The sequence below is a fragment of the Chelmon rostratus genome, chromosome 5 (assembly GCF_017976325.1).
Source record: "Chelmon rostratus isolate fCheRos1 chromosome 5, fCheRos1.pri, whole genome shotgun sequence".
NCBI lineage: Eukaryota > Metazoa > Chordata > Actinopteri > Chaetodontiformes > Chaetodontidae > Chelmon > Chelmon rostratus.
Genome location: NC_055662.1, coordinates 9,028,300 through 9,045,831, shown reverse-complemented (window position 1 = coordinate 9,045,831; position 17,532 = coordinate 9,028,300). Strand labels below are relative to the sequence as shown.

General features: G+C 40.2%; 1 protein-coding gene across 1 annotated transcript in view; it reads left to right on the top strand.

The window, feature by feature from the left end:
- Positions 1–17,532, top strand: part of fras1 (Fraser extracellular matrix complex subunit 1) — a 226,243-nt gene that overhangs the window by 78,264 nt on the left and 130,447 nt on the right. Inside the window, exons 8-11 of the mRNA XM_041936965.1 lie at positions 1,625–1,726; positions 3,972–4,163; positions 7,220–7,309; positions 9,377–9,524. Coding sequence (XP_041792899.1) covers positions 1,625–1,726; positions 3,972–4,163; positions 7,220–7,309; positions 9,377–9,524 — 532 coding nt within the window. The remainder of the gene's footprint in view (positions 1–1,624; positions 1,727–3,971; positions 4,164–7,219; positions 7,310–9,376; positions 9,525–17,532) is intronic.

Here is a 17,532-nt window from a genome sequence, read left to right as displayed (position 1 = left end):
ACGATCACAACTGTGGGTGACCCATGTGCTAGCCTAGGAGTGAGGGCCTCATGGCCCGTGAATGTCAGCCATATATTCAGTGCATTATGCCCAATATTTTTCATCTTGATTGATGAGCCTGAAGGCGAAACCTTTGTGTGCTGCAGCAAAACAAAGTTTAGTAAACCATATGTGTACTGGTGCCTAAAAATGAGTTTTCTCCCTAGCATGAGTCATGTGTGAATCCAGTCTGCCCGAGGCACAGGGACAGCCTCCAGTGGTGATGTATTAGTTTGATGCTCTCATGGAGGGCCATCGCTCTTTCCTCACCTCCAACACTCCGGACTGTCCCTTGTAGCCTCTTGTGTGGTCCAGCATACCAAATTTATAATCTTGAATTGGAGGAGTCTTGTTCTAAACTCTCTTCTCACAGTTCCACAGCAGCGGACAATAGTATGTTGAAGCCTTGTGTTCTTTCCAAAATATATTAATTATAGATGAAAGTGTTTCTAAGTTAGGAGGTGTGGATGAGGCAGAACTAAAGGTTTAAGTGAGAAGGTGTCTAATTTGAAATTATGTCTCAAGGAATCTTGGATTTAATTTGACAACTACAGGAAGTTGACCCCAGATTGTGACCGATTATATATTTAAGGCCTCCATCAGGCATGGAGTCGCTGTGGGGCAACGTCACTTCACGTTAGTGTTCTGATGAGAGTCCACAGGTAAGGATTTTCTCTGCCAGGGACACAGAAGTTTATGAAGTAATTACTCTGTCTGTGGCTATTTATGAATCCAAGCACGACCCAGTTGGCATTGATTTGACGGTTTGAAGACCATAAGATGTCTTGACCAAAAGATGTCTACATGAAAACGACTGGTTATTTCAACAGTAACTCAGCGACCGTATTCTTAAAAAAATAGGGTCTGTTTATAAATTTGTCACAGCACTGGATAAACCAGAATTAACTGTTCTAAATACAGGCTTCTAAAATGAGCGAAAACAGGTAACAGCTGTAAAAAAATCATTATGGAAATTATTGTAAACAGCAAAAAATACAAACAAATATACAAAAACAAATGCCCACTGCATCACATTGCAGACAACGTAAGCTTTAAATAATAGCTAACTAAATTACTGACAGAAATAGATTATCAGAGTGTCATGTACTGACTGCCTTTCCAAATGCCTCGTTAATCCATTGACTAATTGTTTCAGGTCTTCACACTCGCATCTGCTGCTGTGAAGCAATTAAACAATTAGTCACTGGGAGCTTATTGCGAATACTTCTGTGCAGACGTGTGTGTAGGTGTAGGTACAGGTCTTCACACAGTTGTTTGAAAAGTTTTGAACTTGAGGAGAATTACTTTGCTCCTGACAACAAAGTGTGTGTATGTGCCTCCCCATGTGTGCCGTTCACACTGTCTAGACATACCGTTTCTACGCCATATCCTCACACTTAAAAGCAGACACTCATAAAAAACTTTCCTAAAACCACCCTGTGAGTCACACTGTGTGTAAGACTATGTAAGTCTGTGTGTGTGTGTGTGTGTGTGTGTGTTTGTGTGTGTGTGTGTGTGTGTGTGTGAGAGAGAGAGTGTATCTTGGACATGATGTAAGTTTGTGTATCTGTATGTGTCTTCGCAGCATGGCGAGCAGTGGCAGAAGAACGCCTGCACCACATGTGTGTGTGACCGGGGTCAGTCGAAATGCCACACACACACCTGTCGGCCCGTCACCTGTGACAAGGTGGGTAGTCTTACACACACACACACAGAGACTCACTTGACATTCACTTTTGTTCAGAATTCACCTCATACATTTGTGGTCTGTTCTGAAACTCTAATGGATGCAGAAATGTTTAACTATGCAAGACCACACAGAAACATCTTCTGCTCTCTGTCTGCCAGACTCATACCCACACACTCACACACACACACACACACACACACACACACACACGCACACACACACACACACAGGCTGACATTTAATTGTTAATTGCATGCAAATTTCATCCTGAAGCTTCCTTTCTGTGGTGGAGCTCTTGTCAGTGAAGACGGAGAGGACCATAAAACACAATCCAGACACACAACACAACATTAAAGGCCCATGCACACACAAGTACATTATAATGCCAGTAAGTGCCAAGTAAATCAAAAGAAAATGTGCAGCAAAAATATATATAGAGCAGTTACATTGCAGTAATAAATTGAGAAATTGACCCAAGAACAATTCAATGCGAGAGAAAAGTTTTCAACTGGCAAAAGTTGGGCCATATTTAAGCTAATCAGAAAGTTCAGTAGAGACTAAATGCAGCTTCACTGTGTTTGGGTCTGACTGGAGGAAACCAGCTGACTTAAGATCTAAATATATCTTTTTAACCCAACTGAGTATATATGCGTTAAGTATGAAAAATGGATTTCAGCTTTAAGATACTAAGTAATTTAGGAACCAGCAGCAGCACATTAAAAACAATTCTATACCGAAGAATAGGAGTAATGTTCTTGTGGTTCTTGTTGGAACTACACTGATGAAGACCATAAGCCGAAAAATATTGGCTCAAAAATAAAACTGGATTTGTTGGGGACTATTTTAAGGATTAATCCACAGTTGTTGCTCTACTGACTATTTGGGGCAGCAGGATGGTGTATGTGGGGTTGAATCACAATAAACTTCAGTGTGTGTGTTCATGGTAATGAAGGGACATGTCACCCAGGGCAAAAGTGTGGCTCACTGATGTGTTTTTAATAGTTTCTGACAACAACGGAGCTTTGTGGAACAGAGGTATAACATCAGGCACAAACAATACTTGCTAGTTGAATATATCCAAAGTTGTTCATGATATTTTCATGGGATTTGTTGAAAATTCTGTCTTAGCCTTCAAACTACATGTAGAAGTGAGATTAAGCAAACAATGCACAAGTTATGAAAGTGAAACAACAAAATGCACAATAAAGTAGTAGTAGTAGCAGGTAGTTTAAATGGTATTTTGAAAAAAAAAACTGTTTTTGTTGCAGGTAAAGTAAAGGCAAATTTGAATGGGTGTTTTTGGAAATCTATATTTTGTATGACCAGAGTTGAGAATCTGAAATTCCTTGAATAGAGGACAATGTGCTGAAATAACTTTTGATCCTGATTTCATTTTTGTATTGTAAAAAGCAGCCACTTCACACTGTTTCTGGAAAAAATGAAATAATCAAAAGCGCAAAGTTCAGACCTTCTTTGCTCTTATTAAACCTATAAAGAGGAAACGCTTGGGGGAACAGCTTATCAGGCTTCCTGCTGTTACTGTGAAGCCAGTGGAAACCTTTTTGAAGCATTTTGCTCTGCCACTCAAAGTTTCCATATTATTTTAAAACTAAAAGTTAAAGTGAAAATATTCACAGCTCTCAACACGGCAGAGCATGTTTTAACAACCCATTCCCTCCACTGATGATAGCAGGAAAAAAACTGAATCCAGCACTGCAAAGAGAGGATCCCAGTGGACTCGACACTATAAAACCCACCACTCTGAAATAAGCAGACACAAGGAGAAAAGCTGAGCTAATAGCTACCTTACTGTTGTGTTAATAAATGGTGACATGATCTGGACAGACCGTGAACACACTGCCTCAAATATAGAGGGGAAAAAAGATGTTTTCTATAATGATATGAACTGTCTTTATGTGAGAGAGAGGATCTGATTTTCTCAGATGTGGGAGAGTCAGTGAATCTACACCTCTCAGCACTTTCAAATAAAGTCGTAAGAAACGTCTGGTCCAAACTGCTTGGTGTGTTTTCCCTTAATAATGCAACACACATTCATGCCTTCATCCTCTTATCTCTCTCTGCTGAAACACACACGCAAACAAAAACAGCATTTTGATAAGCTCCTTGGATCTCCTTTTGCTTGTCTCACGCCTCAGTTTGCATTCCTTCATTCCCATCATCTGTATTGTGCATGAAAACCAAACAAACCCAAACTTAAGCTCACTGTGGTGCTTCCTCGCAGGGTCAGACCAAAGTGAAACGTGCTGGACAGTGCTGTGATGAATGTGCAGCTGCCAAGGGAAGCTGCCTCTATGAGGGCACGGTGCGTTACCATGGAGACATGTGGAACGGCACGGGCTGTGAGTTCTGTACCTGCAACCGAGGTCAGGTCCTCTGCCAGAGGGCTGAGTGTGGTCGTGTTGAGTGCCCGCAGGTGAGCCTGAGAGAAAAAAGCTCTTCATTATAAACCAAAGAGCAAATCTGGCCTCATTCTCAGTTTTGTTTTTGTTGTGCATTTCCTGCGGCGTGTCCGCTCAAGCTGGAAAAGGCTCACTGGCTTGTTTAGCTGGGCCAGAGATCTAAAAAGTTCAGTTTTGCTTAAACTTTAACCACAGTTCGCTTTGGCATTGGCCAATCCAATAAGTGCAAGCACACATTCCTGGTAGAATAGAGTCTGATATCACATTGGTCAGCGGTTTACCTTACCGTTACTTAGGAAGGAGAATAAGATTATTTCTGGCATGACAAGTTGCCAGAGGTGTATAATCTTGTGTTATAGTATTAAAAATTGCTGTGACAAGTCCAATATAATGCAGTCCAAATAGACCCCCCCAAAACTAACTCAGTATTCGTCTACACCTGCAAATCTGCCTGTGTTAGCTAATTAGCCTAGCTGACCAAATTTGCTGGTCACACTTGCCCTTAGCCAGCTATCTAAGTTAGTTTGCTAGCTCGCATCCTGAAGTGATCGGAAAATCAATACAAGTATAATAATAGATTTTATCTTTTCATATTTCAATATTGTGAGTTCCTCCTTTGTCCTTAAAGTTTGCTGGTTGGCTGGTGTGTACACAATATTTTTTCTCAGGTACTCAGGTCTGAACCAGGAGGTGGTGATTGGTACTTACCCCATACACATGTGCTGATTGGCTAACTGTGCTTTTTAAGGCTTTGGTTCAAAATAAACCCTACCCCGTGATATTTTACTTGACTTGTGAGGTTAGATTACAGTATTTCTGAATGTAGAGCAGCTATTCTTTCAGAAATGTTTGTACTTTTAAACTCATTTAATTTTTTGTCCATCTTAACAAGAGGCGGTTTAGTCTTTTGGCCTCAACAAGTTGAATGCAAAATACGTTGAGGCTCCACATGACTATTAACTATTAAATAGGCCAATAATCCATGTAGGAATATACAAATAATATGTGTAAGCTACAAGAGGTCAAACTTGCTGCTCTTGCTTCATGATGAAGTCTCCTCTAATGGGACCACTATGTGTTTAAAATGAGTTTGATGATGATGATGATGATGAGTTACATCATCTTCAGAGTCCAGAGCTGGTTTTTCCTGCAGGTTGCCGTAACCTGTTCTACCCTAGTTTTCTTGCCCCCAAAATGCAATATGTCAGCACCCAGAAATCCCATTTTCTGGCCTTCAAATGAGCTACTAAAGACCTAATGGAAGGTGTCACAGTTACTTTGTTCACATTTTCCTGCAGTCGATGTAACTTGGTGCAATGAAATTTACCAGTTCACAGGGTCTGATGTTGCTGTCTTCATTGGTATTTAGGAGTAAATCTAGAGTGGGTGGGATGGCAGGAAAGGTGCACATTTGAGGTTACAAGGTTGGCTGCTTCCATCATAGATAATTTGCTCAGTTTAGATGAAGTAAATTGAAAGACAAGATGGAACCATAATGATCTGCAGGGAAGCTGGGCACAGCAGCAAAAAATAAATAGGTATGAGACTGTAGAAAACATGGGTGAAAAACCTGGCAGTAGACACACACAGACAAAATATGACTTACACTCAGCAAGACGTTGCCGAGATCACCCTAATGTCACACTAAGAAGACTTTCCCAAAGTCAAATAAACGCCACAGAAGCATCAGTGGAAGCCCTCATGTGAAGACATGCTTATCAGACTTGGTCCAGTTAGGGATGTAGGATTTTTTTGGGACAAAACAAACAAAGGATTTGTTAAGGTTATTATCTGGTGTACACATAGTTACTTTTATCCCGAAAATGATCCACTTTGGGCTTGGCGCCACATCGACTCAACACCTCTTCCAATGTTTTCTTACATCAAGCAGATTTAATAATATTACTTTAATATCCCCTGCCACGACCAAATAAGCCCTCATTAATCATGTGGTATGGTGGTAATTACACCTCGTAAGTGCCATTAGCTGTAAGTAGCATAGTTGGCATTTGTCCCGCTTTGAATTGCGCAAGGTGACTCTGCTAAGAAAATTGGAGTCATGCAGTTTTCACCCTGTGTGTGTCAGTGTGCAGAACAAATAACGGGAGGTTATGGATTTATTGACATGTGTGGGTCAATGGGCAGAGAAAGGCACTGGGGTACAGTTATGGTGTGTGTGTGTGTGTGTGTGTGTGTGTGTGTGTGTGTGTGTGTGTGTGTGTGTGTGTGTGTGTGTGTGTGTGTGTGTGTGTGTCGCGGGGGGAGTTATGATTCCTTCTGGTGCCACCTGGGCTGAAAATGTACTTTAATGGTACTGTAAGGAGTTCTTAGCATCAGAAAACTGCATTATTGGCATGTTGTCAAGGTAATTTGCACAGCTCAGAATTCCAGTTTGGATATTTTTCATGTCACAATTCTTATTGCAAGATTACAAGGATTATGAGCTGAGCCAATTGTTTGATTATTGTGGCCTGTGAACAGTTTTTAAAAGCCAACATACCGCTCTACCTCCTGATCCACAGCCTGTCTCTTTTGTCTCAAGGTGCTTCAAAATCAGGTTGTTAAATGCATTATGCTAATTTTTTGGCTGAAAAATGACATGTAACAAAGTTTTAGTATTACCAGTTCAACTAAAAGTTATGTGTTACTTTCTAATCGTTTGTCCAATGTGAGTTTCCAGAGTTTTATATAACTTGGCAAATACAACTGAAGTCTTTGAAATGAATAAAAATGGATGTACATTTTCAGCTAAAATTAACTGAACTTAAATTGAACTGAACATAATTGGACTGACTAAGAGAACAAGAACAACTGCAGATAACTGAAGAAGAAAGAGGAGCAAAGCAAAGTCAAGTGTGATGGATAATACTAAGAAAACCTGCATAAATGAAATGTTACAGAAACACTGCTTTTGCTGATTTATCGTGCTCCATATGAACCAAAAATGTTATATAAAGTAGAACTTTTGGAATAAAAGTAAAAGACTGGTGTACTTCTGCTGTTGTCTCTCTGTTGCTTCTCTTGTGCTGTATGTTTTTTCTCATGGTCATTTTACCCTTGAATTTTTCAGGGATCCGACCTCATTCACCTGCCAGGGAGGTGCTGCCCGCAGTGCTCCTCTGCGAAACCTTCCTGTTTGTACGAGGGGAATTCCTACAAGGTACTTCTATCATCTAGATTTCACTTTGAGTGTGTTTGCACATAAACATGCGAGGAAAATGGCAAAATCAAGAAATCCAGTGCGGCCGAGACATAGACACCACAGGGCCTCTATTCTCGGAGGACAAAAGAAAATGATTGACATGAAGTGTCACTGCAGAGGAGGCTGCGACACAAACATCCAAATTATATCAATTGAGATGGATATAAATATGCATACAATACAATCTCCAAACACTGAGAATTAAAGTTGTAATGAGACAGAGTAAATGTGTGTTTTAGGACAGAGCTATCAGACTACTTTGAGCTGTTTAGCCTGTAACAAGAATCTCTTCCTTATTATTCTGCCATCAAATTCATTATTCATAGGCTAGTCCTGGAAACCCAGAAAGCAAAGGCTTTAATTTTTAACATTTTCAGCCAGGAGGGAAAGCTCAAGAAACGCTGCAGGTCGGTCAGCCAAGGCCGAGACTCGGAGCAAGTGTAGAGAGCACTATTATCCTTTCAGATTCTCCCTGAGGAATTAATTTTACCAGTAGTAAACAAAGATAGAGACTGTATTCTTATCACACATCAATACATCCATGCATTTGTGTTTTTGAAGGCTTGTCTATAAGGTAAAAGCAGCAGGCTTGTGAGTAAATGACGACTGCTTTAAATTCCCAAAGTGATCCAGAGTTCCAGCATGTAACTCCCCCTAAAACCACAGACTTCAGTTTGTACATTTCTGTTTGTGTACATGTTAAACAAATAGTATAAAACTTGGCAATTAGTGAGTTTTCAGGGTACTTGAAGGTGTACTATTGAACGTAATGCAGAACCAGGCCAGTTGTTTCACACTGCTTCCTGCTAGGCCAGGCTATCACCGACATGCGATTAACATTGATCTTCTCATCTCACTTTTAGAGAGAAAGCTTAGAAGCATATTTTTGAAAATGTAGACGTATTCCTTTAAATTCAAAACAAATGACCATCTGCCAGGATGACGTATTGTAGTACGGCAGCACTATAAGAAAGGCTGCAACATTCTAACTCCAACAAATGAGATGGACTCATAAACTAGGTGGTGAACTGTGTGAAAGTCACTTTGCCTTCCTTACAGTGGCTGCAAACCCAGCAACAGCATCACTGTGATCCAGCTTGGATGACTCATTCTTTTGAATCTTAAAACTACGTATCGCACCCAGAGGCACTCATTTGTTCAAATAGTTTTAGCTTTTGTTTCACCTGGGCTATGTATTAAATTTAAAGAAGAAAACTGGTTTGAGACTTGATTTGGTGGTATGTTATATAACAGTTCACTGATGTTAAGGGTAAATACAATGATATGACAGCAGATAATTAGGTTTGTTTGTGTTCGTTCCTCTAAAGCGACCTCATGTTCCTCAGCTCTTATACAACTGTACAGGTTGGATGAGATCACAGATAACAGACACTGGAGGCTGCACATTCCTTTCCTCTATCGCTCAGGGCTGCAGGTTTTGTGCTGCTTATATAGATCCTTGGATACAAGTGGTTTGTGAATGAGAGTCCTGCTATAAAAACAAGCCTGTGACGCTTTGAAGTTTCAGTCAGTCAGAAAAGTTTAGGTTCAGTTTTGTGCCGGTCCTTGTCTGTGAGCTTTGACCTTCCTCTTGATGATTTATAAAACCATCTCACTTTTCTGATTTAAGTCAGTTTTTCTGTGGCGTTCCTGCTGTTTGACTGACTGTCCTCGGTGGCCCAGTGTCAATTCACTCATTCTTCTTTGAAAATGTATATAGAAGTTGTGACTGTCAGGCTTCTTTTATAACTGACACATGCTCCTTATTAGCATTCAGCTTATAGAGCCTGGTCTGTGTGGCTTCCTTTTTAATTGTGATTCAGCTTACTCACAGGTGAAATCCTCTGTTGTTTGGTGTTTTTAACATTCTGTCCATCCCCTGTAAATGTATTTGCCACAATCGCACTTTGTGCATAACAAGAACTTAAACCTCCGCATTCACTAAGTCTAGGTCTGATTAATTCTCTTCCCTCTCTGTCCTCTCCTGTCATTCCTTTTACCTCTACATTTCCTCCATTTTTTCAGGACCTGGCTCGATGGACTGATAGTGGCTGCCGGGAGTGTGAATGCCGTGATGCCCAGGTGACTTGTTATCTGCGTTCCTGCCCCACCTGCCCGCCGGGCACCCTGGCAATCACCCAGGAGGGCGGATGCTGTCCAGAGTGTCTCCAAGGTAGGTTGCTGCAATGAATGCTGCGTGCAACTCTGTGTGTGTGTGTGTGTGTGTGTGTGTGTGTGTGTGTGTGTGTGTGTGTGTGTATGTGATTCAGCCGTCAGGTAGTCTCAAACACTGTTAAATCTGTGATATTCAGTACATTCTAAGAGTTATTTTGGCATGAAGTTACCATTTAATTGTACACACACTTAATCATTATGTACAACATTTACCACATGCCTTTTGACAAATGTCCTACTCAGTCTTCTTTATGGGTATAAAATTTTAAATAACTCACAGAAATACATGTGAATGTGACAAGGTGTCTATGCTTGCTGAAAAATCACATTTTTGGTAGCCACAATTTATTTTCCATGACTGTGGTTATAGAAATTGATATCTCTACCTTTTCTTTGATTTTTTTTTTCTTGAGTAATTGTTGGTTGTTGGTACAAAACAGGGATTCAAAAATGAAGTCATCTCTGTTTGATTAGGGTATCCAACTCCACTGTTTTGATGGAAATAACATGCAATGCGATATCCACCCAGGATCCATTAAATAAGGAAAAATACACCACCAAACATGTAAAAACATGCTTGATGAAAAGCTGTGTTTTGTCTCAGTCAGAGGGCTTTCTCTCTTTAAAACTCTGCTCATCATAGAGAAGTTATCAGCAGGTCATTTGAATCTTCTGATTGGAAATTCAGGGTGTCGGAAACATGCATCCTCTTCGTCTAACAGCTACTGTTGAAGAAGGCTGTGACTGTACTGTTTCTGGTGTGAATGGGTTTTTTCCTTATTTTATGTCTCTTGTTTTTGTCTTTTATTGTGAAGCACTTTACAACATCTGCTCCACAAAGGTGCTACAGGTATATAAATAAACTTTAGTGACTTGCTAAAAATACTGCATATGTAAATGAGAAGCTGGTTGGATAATAAAAGAAGAGAGGGGGAGAGACTCATAAACAGTGTGTGAGAGAGAGTGAGAGAGAGAGTTTATAGAAAAGCAAGACAGTAAGAGGACAAAATCCAAATTGTCCTTGGGGAGGAAGGCAGTGCTGGCCAAGCTGCTCTGTATGTTTCAGCATGCCATCGCCTGAGGACAGAGACTGGAGCAGCCACACAGAGTCAGTGTAAACTATGTTCAGTCTATCTTTGCTTTAAGCTTTGGCTTTAATTTAAACCTTTTGTTAATGTTAATTCAACATGTACTTTTTGTCTCTGTAATGACCTTCATCATATTTACATTCATATCTGCACAATAACATCAACATCAAATACAAACTGTGTTTAAAAAGCAGGCAGTGATGGTGACGCGCTTTGAATTTCTGGGCCAGTTCTGTTGTTTGATGGGATGTTTTTTCTTTATATGTTTCAAACAAAGAAGGCATCATTTGAAGTTGAGATATGTCCTGTGCACTTTTAAAACGACAGAATGGCACATTAGTTTTCCGAGCACGTCACTGCTCCTGGCCTCCCTGGGACCTTAAAGTTACATGAAATAAAAATGACATTCACTTTGTTGACCAATAGTCCATGGCAGAATACACACCTATTTAACAATTAATGAGTGCCAGAGAAAACTTTTACTGTGGTACAGGGTCAGTGTAATGGTGACCTCAATCTCAGCCTGCAAATACAAAATTCCGACCAGGGATTTTGTTTTTAATTATCTTTCCCCTTTCCTTTCAACCTGTTTCCACAGGAAATACCACAAATTAAGAATTACGATCAAATTATGGCTGTAAGATCATTTCCTTATGTAAACCACACAGTCACACCACAGCATTTCTGTTTCACCTCCATTCTTTTAAAAAAAATCTGACCCATCTGTCTTGTTGACTGAAAGTATGTCTACAGACTGTGAGCAATTATAACTTAACAAACTGTTGCTATTCCCTCATATAAAGAAATGCGCCAGCAGGCAATTAAACAGTGGGACAGCATTGTTAAGATTTATGACGACTTAAAATTAAGTTCGGCTGTATGAATGAATAATTACAGTTGGGCAAGGGAGACGTTTTTCTGTTGTACCATACAAATGGATTGTTTGAGACAACAAGCGTTTTATGATTGGATGAGGCTGTTTTGTTCACGTTCGGCTTGTGTGTGTGTTCTGTGTCCCTCGACAGTCTTCTTGCTCTCTCACGCTGTCCTGTTTAGACCATTCCTCCGCAGCAGCATATTAAAACGTCTAAAAACACTATACATACTCCAGCAAATACAGTGTAATTGGTCCAAGTGAACACCAGGGAACACCTGTAAAATGCAATATCCTGAATTAGCCAGTTGTTTTGCAACTGGTAGCCCAGCTTGTTCAGAAGATTTCCACTGAAAATGTTGCTTAATTCAACTGATTAACGAAACAATACATTGGTTATTACTGATATCCACCAGTTTCCAGTATCCAGCAGTCGGAAGGTGGAAGCTAACCTGCAAGCTATTGAGCTGCTAACACTAAACTGTACCTTAACACAATTGTGAATTACTTGTACATGAGTTTTTTCACACTATACTACTACATGTCAGAGGGAAATATTACCTATAAATAGCATCTTATCACATGTCAGATGTCTGTGAGTTGTTAACATTTCCAGCACAGAGACATTTCCTCTGTTGCGTCAAAGAAGGAGAATTATCTAATGTTTCAAGAAAACAAAGATTAGATTTGCATTTTGTTTTTCTCCTATTCCCTATTAATCATCTCTTTGTATTTATTTTGTGACCCTTTAGAGGGGGGGCCCTTTCACTTGAATAACTACCTACCTCTGTGTTTTTTAATCTTTATTTTTTCCTTGTGGCCAGTGGAATAAGTGGTGCCTGAAGTGTTAGCTCATGGGCTCCCAATGAACAATACTGAGCGGAGATAAGGAATGAAATGGAAAGCCCTTCACTCAGACTTATTTGTCTCAAGAGATTCATTTCTGAGAGCTGCAAGCTGAAATACCTTGGATGCCTTTTGATTGATCTTTTTATTTTATCTTTCCGTCGGCTTAAAACACATTTACGAATCTTCTCTCGAACTCTTTGCAAAAGTGTTCGTGTCATCCGTCATCTCTCTCTGTTCATCTTCTCACTTTTTTCTCTCTGTATTTTTCTGTGGCCTCTTTCTATCTTCATCAGCCACCTCTCCTCTCCACTGCAGTATATATAGGAATCATAGTGTTGGAGAGAAAAACATCACAGCTGGAAGTAGAAGGCGACATTAACACTCTATCTCTATACATCCTGTACATGTGATAGTGTTAATAAGTGTGTTTTATGCAGAGGATAATGTATCGGGAAGATGGCGTGTGTCTGTGTGAATGCATGGTTTGAGTGTGTGTCATCATGTGTGCCTGAGTGGATATTTTAAATGTGTTTGTGTCCTTTCTGTATTTGCACTCACATACAGCACTTGCACCTGTGATCACCTCGCAACTTGTCTGTGTTGATGCATGTGTGTGCAGTAATGGTTTTAATACCCCCATTATGCACCACAGTGCATATATGCATGCCTGAACAAAGTGAGTTAAGCGTGATTTACTCACTTCACTTTGCATTTACATGCTGATACGAGAAACAGACACGTGTTTTCGCTCGTTAACTGTGCATTTCTGTCTGCCTGGCCATGAATCGGATTTCTCAGCTGTGTTTAGTTTGTGGCTAAAAATAGGAAAAGGGGGAAAAAAAGAAAACATGTTCTCTCTTTCCTTCTTTCTGCTCCGACTCAACCCGTAAATCTTCATTTAAGCCTATTAATCACGGCTGTCTAGAGGCCCAGAGGTCAGCAGCCTCTTCTCTCATTGGGCAGTTCATACCAGAGCCCAGGAGTCGTGCTGCGTTCAGGTCTCACGGGAAAGGCAGTAGATGCGAGCCTTCTACTTGCACATACAGTTCCCATCTGCCAGGGTTTGACCCAAATGAGTTCTTTAGTATTATTTCTTTGTTGAAATATGTATACCAATTTCCAGTACCTGTCGATTTGGGCTTGTATTTATCAAGTATGTCCAAGTAGGAAATCAGTCCATAGTGGTTAAAATATTCTTACAGTGATCCACATTTTGGCCTACTTGTAGGAGAAGGATTTGAAAGTGTTTAATGAACTGTCTTAATCTGGGAAGTAACTCCAGTGGTGTCCTCACCTGTTAGAAGATTGTGTTTTGACAAACCATGAGATATTTTTTATGATTGAACTTCTGCAGGATGCAACCATTCCTTCCCCAAAGACTCCACAACCTAATTCTTTTTGGAAACAGGGAAAATGTAGCTCTGTGACAGTGATTATGTGTGTCTGACACAACCAACCAGCCAGCAGTTCTGGTAATAATTAATGAAATTTAACTCTTACAGGCATACTTAAATTTCAAATTTTTTACATTGTGTATTGTGGCTTGCCAGTGTTCACTTAAATGTTGGTCTAACTGTGAGATTTAAGCTATTTATTACTTTTGACATCCTTCTTTTGCTAAACCAACACATCCAGTACATCATTATGTTTTCTTCTTTGTGACAAAGAATGTCATGAAACAGCAACGTTACGCTCTCTGTCAAGGCCAGTCCTCTTCTTAATCTTCTTCAGAAATAACTCTCGAGTCCTTCTCTGAGGCAGGACTGTTTTTAGTTAGTGTGACTCTCAGGAGGGATTCTGAATTCATTTATGAATACGGGCCCAGATATCCTAAAATTATGTATCTTTAACCAGATCCTAGTCACATTATTTTTAGCTGAGCACACAGTTATGTCACTTAATCCCTTCACCATTATTTTGCCAATTTTAATCAACAATATTTGGATGAGTTAAATGGATTTTGATCCTATTTGGGGCTTTATTGTCTCAAATAAAGAGCCTCATGATTGAAAATTTGGCAGCAGACTGCATGGGTGAATTACTGAATGGTGCAGTGCCTTTTAGGAGGGAACCAGGGTGTGAAATTACCACGAGTCACTAGCCAAATGCTGGTAAAATGTTGGCTGTGGATGGTAAGTTGGCTTATTCTCCAGCTCCTGTGGCAGGTAGCCAGTCTCAGTTGGAGGTCAAGCTTGTGCCTGCAATCAAATTGGCGGTGATTTTTTTCTCTAATGCTTTTCTAATGATGCTGGGTGACAAAACAGCAACATCCCTGCCAAATGGTAACACATCTGCATTTTCAGAGGTTACCCATTAGGCATTTGTCTTGTCAGGTGGAGCTTTGCAGTCAATCGTGCCTGGATCCCCACCTCAGGATCAGTTGTTTTCATACAACTTTGCTGTTAATCACAGCTGCAGTTTTTAATTTTGTGCTTCAGGGATTCTGACTTGCTACACTCGTGAGGAAATTAAAGTACAGTGTGAGAGGAAGCATCAAGGCAGCCTCCTGTAAACAACAGCTTGTATTGAAGCGTGTGATTGCTGAACTTGCTGTAATGTGGCTTTATGCTCAAGAGAGAAAAATCCAATTCTGGTTCACTCTCAGCTGTCATAGCGAACACGAAATGATCTTGTAACTAGTCAGGTGAAGCCTTGTATTTAAATCTGCTCATTTGTTTCCACCATTAAACCTTCATGACTGAGTTGCTTGTGGGGAGATTTCGGGAAAGATGCAGGATGAGTGCATGAAACAAGACTTCCACAGCGGACTCCAGAAAATATGCAAGGATTGGTACATTACCGCTAGCTGAGGCATCAGCCACAGCTGAATAGAGAGATAGACACTGGACTGATAATCAGATTAGTCGATAAGCATGTCAGTGGGCCAGAACATTCAGTGCTAAGTATCTCAGTCTCCCACTTTTCTCACTCTACTTCCTCCTTCTCATGCTCTCTTATTTTTCTCCCACTCTTTCTGCCAGAGAAAAGACATGGGGATGGAGAGAGAAAAGTGAGAGTGAGTGACAGATGGAAAGAATATGGATGGGACAGAGAGGAAATGGATCTGTAAAGGAAGAAGAAGCCAGAGAAAGGGAAAAACGAGAGGGAGTAGAGTGAGAACAAAGAGAGACAGAGATACTACGAACAATATGTTCTGGCTTACTGACAGTCTTATTTGCCGTTAAGGTGAAAGTCTCACCTCCATCTTTCTCATGTTCTCATCAACTCTTTTTTCCTACCTTTTTTCCACACTCCCCGTCTCTCTCACCCTATAAGTCTTCTCCTTTTATTTTCTGTTGTATTCTTCTTCCTTCTTCTCTTCTCTCTACCCTGTTCTGCCGTTGTCACATCAATCTGATACCTCAGTCACATTTCTACAAGCAGCAAGCACTTTATTTACTCAATACATTCCCATAATGAATGGAGCAATCACAGTGCAATCAAGTGCAAGCAGCCCTGCATGTTGTTTGACAAGAGGCTGCCTGCTTTCACTTGTTCTGCAATCCAGATACGTGCAAGTGTTTTTGCTGTCATCCCCGATTCTGTCATTTGGGATGCTGACAGGGGTTTTGAGTTGTGGGAGTTTCTGAAATTACAGTTTAATTTTTGAGACATGTATTTCAGATTTGAAAAAAACAAAACAGGTCATTTTCAAAAGAACCTAGAGGATATCAGAGACTTTGACTTTGGTTCGCTCTGCAGCATTGCAATGTTTTTCCTCCAAATCATTTCGTACATTGATTGTATTTAAGCAGCTCTTCTCCATGAACTAAAGGAGAATAGACGCCTTCAGAACTCTCCTTAAACTTTAAGAAACCGATAGAGACTTACAGTCACAAGTGCTCGAATTTACTTACAGAAAGTCATAGAAAATTCCTTGTTTTTCCAAAAAATCCCAACCCAATTAGATTATACCCCACTGGGTTGTAATTTTTTACATTTCTTTTTGTATGATTTCCATTAGGTCCTTGTTGAGCTACTACATTTGAAATATGCCTGATTGTAACCTTTACAAACCAGCTGATGATTTGTAGGTGATCGTTTCCACTGCAGTTACATACAGTAACTGCTTGGAGTGTTTGCTGGCCATTTTGGAGGACATAATGTCAACACAGAGTTAGTGCTAAGTGTATTTTAGCAGTAACTGTGCTATAACAGCAATCCTTTGTAGGTAATTGCATTTTTTCTTGTTGCATTGCCAGAAGACTCCGCGACTCTATTTGTGCCTTTTTTCCCTCTACATTTTGTCAGGAATGCGTGGTTTCAAGGGAACAATGGTTGAACCCAGATGCAGACACGAAGGGGCGCTGGTTCGGGTTAACAAATTTATTAAACTAAAGGAAACTATGATAAACACTCAAGGATAGATGGGCATAAGACAGGGAACGAAGACATCACAGAGAAACACTGAACAAACACGTACAAAGAACATGGCACGGCTGATGGACAAAGACAACACAAGAAACGTGGCTAAAGGGTCCGGGAAAAACTAACAACACTAACAAGAGACATGGCATGGCTAGAGAACATAGACAACACTAAAAGACGATGGACAAACACTTACTTGGAACATGGCCTGGACATGAACAAAGACAACACAAGGAAAAACACTCACATAAAACGTGGCACATACGTGAAAAAAGACAACGCAAGAAACAACACTCACTAGTGGCATGGGGTAATGGCAAGGATAACTATGACAACACAAAAGGTGAACCTTCAACATAAATCAGACGTGGCAAGCACGGATCATGACACATTTCCTTGAACACCTTTGTGGCACCTTGCAAATACAGAGTCAGACATCAGCTGGCATTGAGTTTAAAATAAAATTAAAAAGAAATCTCACACTTGAGCGTGGTTCCAGACCTCTAAATTACAGATTTACAAGTTGTTCTGCTGTTGTTCTGTTGTTATGGCTGTCTTTTCAGCTGGAAAGAGAACTGGCCAATCAGAGCTTTGTAGACAGGATTAAGAATTGGTGGCTGTGAGCAAGTGAAGTGGTGGTTACTGTCAACAGCAATTGTCTCCAGTCGGCAACCATAGAATCAGGATTAAGCTGCTTTATAGATGCAGTAACCTATGATTTATGGTCAGTAATGAAAGTATTGCGTACACACTGGCTTACTCAGTGAATAATGACTTTTAGTGCAGTTGGTGGACAAATTAATGATACAGGATTGTGTTCATAAGAT